The sequence below is a fragment of the Rhinatrema bivittatum genome, chromosome 7 (genome assembly GCF_901001135.1).
Source record: "Rhinatrema bivittatum chromosome 7, aRhiBiv1.1, whole genome shotgun sequence".
Taxonomy (NCBI): domain Eukaryota; kingdom Metazoa; phylum Chordata; class Amphibia; order Gymnophiona; family Rhinatrematidae; genus Rhinatrema; species Rhinatrema bivittatum.
The window spans coordinates 104,899,001-104,901,621 of record NC_042621.1 but is presented as its reverse complement, the minus strand read 5'-3'; the positions used below and the strand labels follow the sequence as shown (position 1 = coordinate 104,901,621).

The following is a 2,621-nucleotide window of genomic DNA, read 5'->3' as shown; positions in this document are numbered from 1 at the left end:
GAAAGTGAAAACCCTACACCCTGCAGGCTGCAGCAGCTACAATACAGCTTGCATCTAGCATTGCCTCAAATAAGTTTCACATACATTCCATCTGCGCTCCAAATACATTGGGGTAAAATGTAACCTGGAAATGGGACACATTTAAAACCTAATCCGGGCCAGTCTGCTGGCGGACCTGATTCCCTTTCCAGTTCGTGTGCTCCATTCTCTGTGTCAGATGGGGATGCTGCAGAATCCCTGCTAGAGGAGGGAGTCCCAGTCCCCCGGACACAGGGCCTACAATTACAGGGTTTTGGAAAAAGCCTTTGTTTGTAGCCTCCAGTCAAGGACTGTTGCTATGATGACGCGGCTAAATAGATTGGGTGGGAGATATGAAACAAGAAAAAAAAAACCATAACGTAACTGCAAATGTAGACTCATGGTGCAGCAGTCCAATAAAGGCTGGTTCAAACTCAGCTAAAAGCAAAATAAAACAAATCAAATCCCAATTTGAAGGAACTAGAATGTATCCAACAACAAAAACAAAAGACATTAGTTTACAGGTTCCCCAGAGAGTGAGCATGTTAGTCCTGCAAAGAGTAATAGTTGTAGTTCTCCAGAGAGGAAGCTGTATCATTTTCTAGTGTAGAGTTCTCCTTTCCATATTGGTCCTGGGACTTATGTTGTCTCCAAACGCCATGTACAGCATCTTTAAATAAGTTTTATGCTGGTCAAGTAAAAAGTCATTACCCAAAAAGAGTCAAGTTATGGTTCTCCAGAGAGTGAAGGCTACGATTCTGCTGAAAGTTGAGTCTTTTAATTCTGCAAAGAATTGGGCATGGAAGGAGGGATTTGATTTTGTAGGGAATGAGGGTTCTGCTCTTCCAGAGAATGAAGATCATACGAGATATGAGAAATTGTGGTGGATTTCTTCTGCCCCGTGTCTTCATTCATCTGACCTAAGACTTTGACAAAGCTGATGCCTCTCAAACCACCTCGAAAACTTCGGCCTGCGAAAGCATACAGGATAGGGTTCAGGCAGCTGCAGAAAAAGGCCAAGGCACCGGCGATATTGTTCCCAACAGCAATAATTCTCTCCAGATTATCAGACGTTTCTGGGTTGGTGGGTTTTAGTAAGACAGAGGCGATTATTAGCACATTAAAGACATGATAGGGAAACCAGCACAAAAAGAAAGTGATGACCACACTAGCAATCAGCTTCTCCGACCTGATCTTTTTGGCCTTCAGGTGCTGGATTTTGTGCAAGATGCAGGAATAGCACAACAGGAGGATGGAGAAAGGCACTACGAAGCCAACCAGGCTCTCAATCAGCAGAATGGCCAGCTTTTGCTGGTCAGAGGAGTAAACTCGATGTGAGCACTGGACTGAGTCACCATGAGCCAAAGTGGAGCGATAAACAAAAACAGGAGAGGCAAAGACCAAGGCTAGAAGCCAAGTGATGCCCAAGATCTTATAGACTATACTCCTCTGCTGCCATCGGAGCAGCACAAAGGGGAAAACTACAGCCATAAAACGGTGGACACTCATCAGGGTGATGAAGAAGAGGCTGCCATACATACTGACATGGATGATGTATGTTAAGAACTTGCAGAAGAAGAGTCCGAAGACCCAACTGTTGACCAGGGCATGGATCCACAGAGGCAGTGTGATCAGGACGCTGAAGTCTGCGATGGCCATGTGCAGCAGCAGCACCACGGTGAAGGATCGGGGCGAAATCCTAAACACAATGGTCCAGATGACTAGGATGTTGCCAGGAATTCCCACCACGAAGCAAGCCCCAAGGAAGAGGCTGGGAAGCAGCACATGCTCCAGCCAGGATCCAGGCGAGGTAGGGATGCTGGGAGTCGTGGCATTCTCTTGGGCATTAGGACCCAGGGTAGCATTGAGAATATCCATACTGCTCAGCACAAGATAGACTGTGGGAATCTTTTCTAATCTCCGTCAGAAATCAGAGTAAGAGGCTGCAAGTGATTGCAATGGAAAGTAACAAGGAAGCCCAATGCTGATAAATAGATCGTCTCAGAGGAGGGAGGGCACCGGGCATCTCTTTCCTGTTGCTTTGCAGCTATTAGTGGCACAAGAACACAGAAGCATCAGGAGTCTGCACTGTGCTCTGGGCTGTTTCTCCTGGAGTTTAACCCTTGCCATTCCAAGAATTTTGCTTTGGCAGCAGCGATGTGTGATAAAGCAGGTGTTGCCCTGGGGACACACCTAGCTAGTGAAGTTTTTCAGGATGTCCACAATGCATGTGAGCAGGAGGTAGATTTGCACGCACTGCCCCCATTATGTACAGATGTACCTCCTGCCTGTCCATTGTGGATATCCCGAAAAACCCAAGTGGCTGTGGGGTCCCCAGCACAGGCTGGGGAAGCCGTGATAGAGGGGGAAAAAAAAAAAAATATGAGCCCATCATCTCCAGGGTGGCAAAACTATGCTTTAAGTGACAGCCTAGGGATGAGGCAGACTAGAAACTAAAGGCACAGCAGGAAAACAGCCCCTGACAATGAGATGTATTCACACAGGCTAGGGTAATTATGCTCAGATTTTATCTGTGAGAGGCATGGAATGTGCTGAGAAACCTCAGACTACAGCAACGTGTGCCAAGATACTGGGTTTCCTTA

The 2,621-nt window shown here is 46.7% G+C and overlaps 1 protein-coding gene across 1 annotated transcript; it reads right to left on the bottom strand.

Moving 5' to 3' along the window:
• Positions 1 to 795: 795 nt before the first annotated feature.
• Positions 796 to 1,896, bottom strand: LOC115096171 (C3a anaphylatoxin chemotactic receptor-like). Its single transcript, XM_029610683.1, has one exon. The coding sequence runs from the start codon at positions 1,894 to 1,896 to the stop codon at positions 796 to 798; it is 1,101 nt and encodes a 366-aa protein (XP_029466543.1).
• Positions 1,897 to 2,621: the final 725 nt, after the last annotated feature.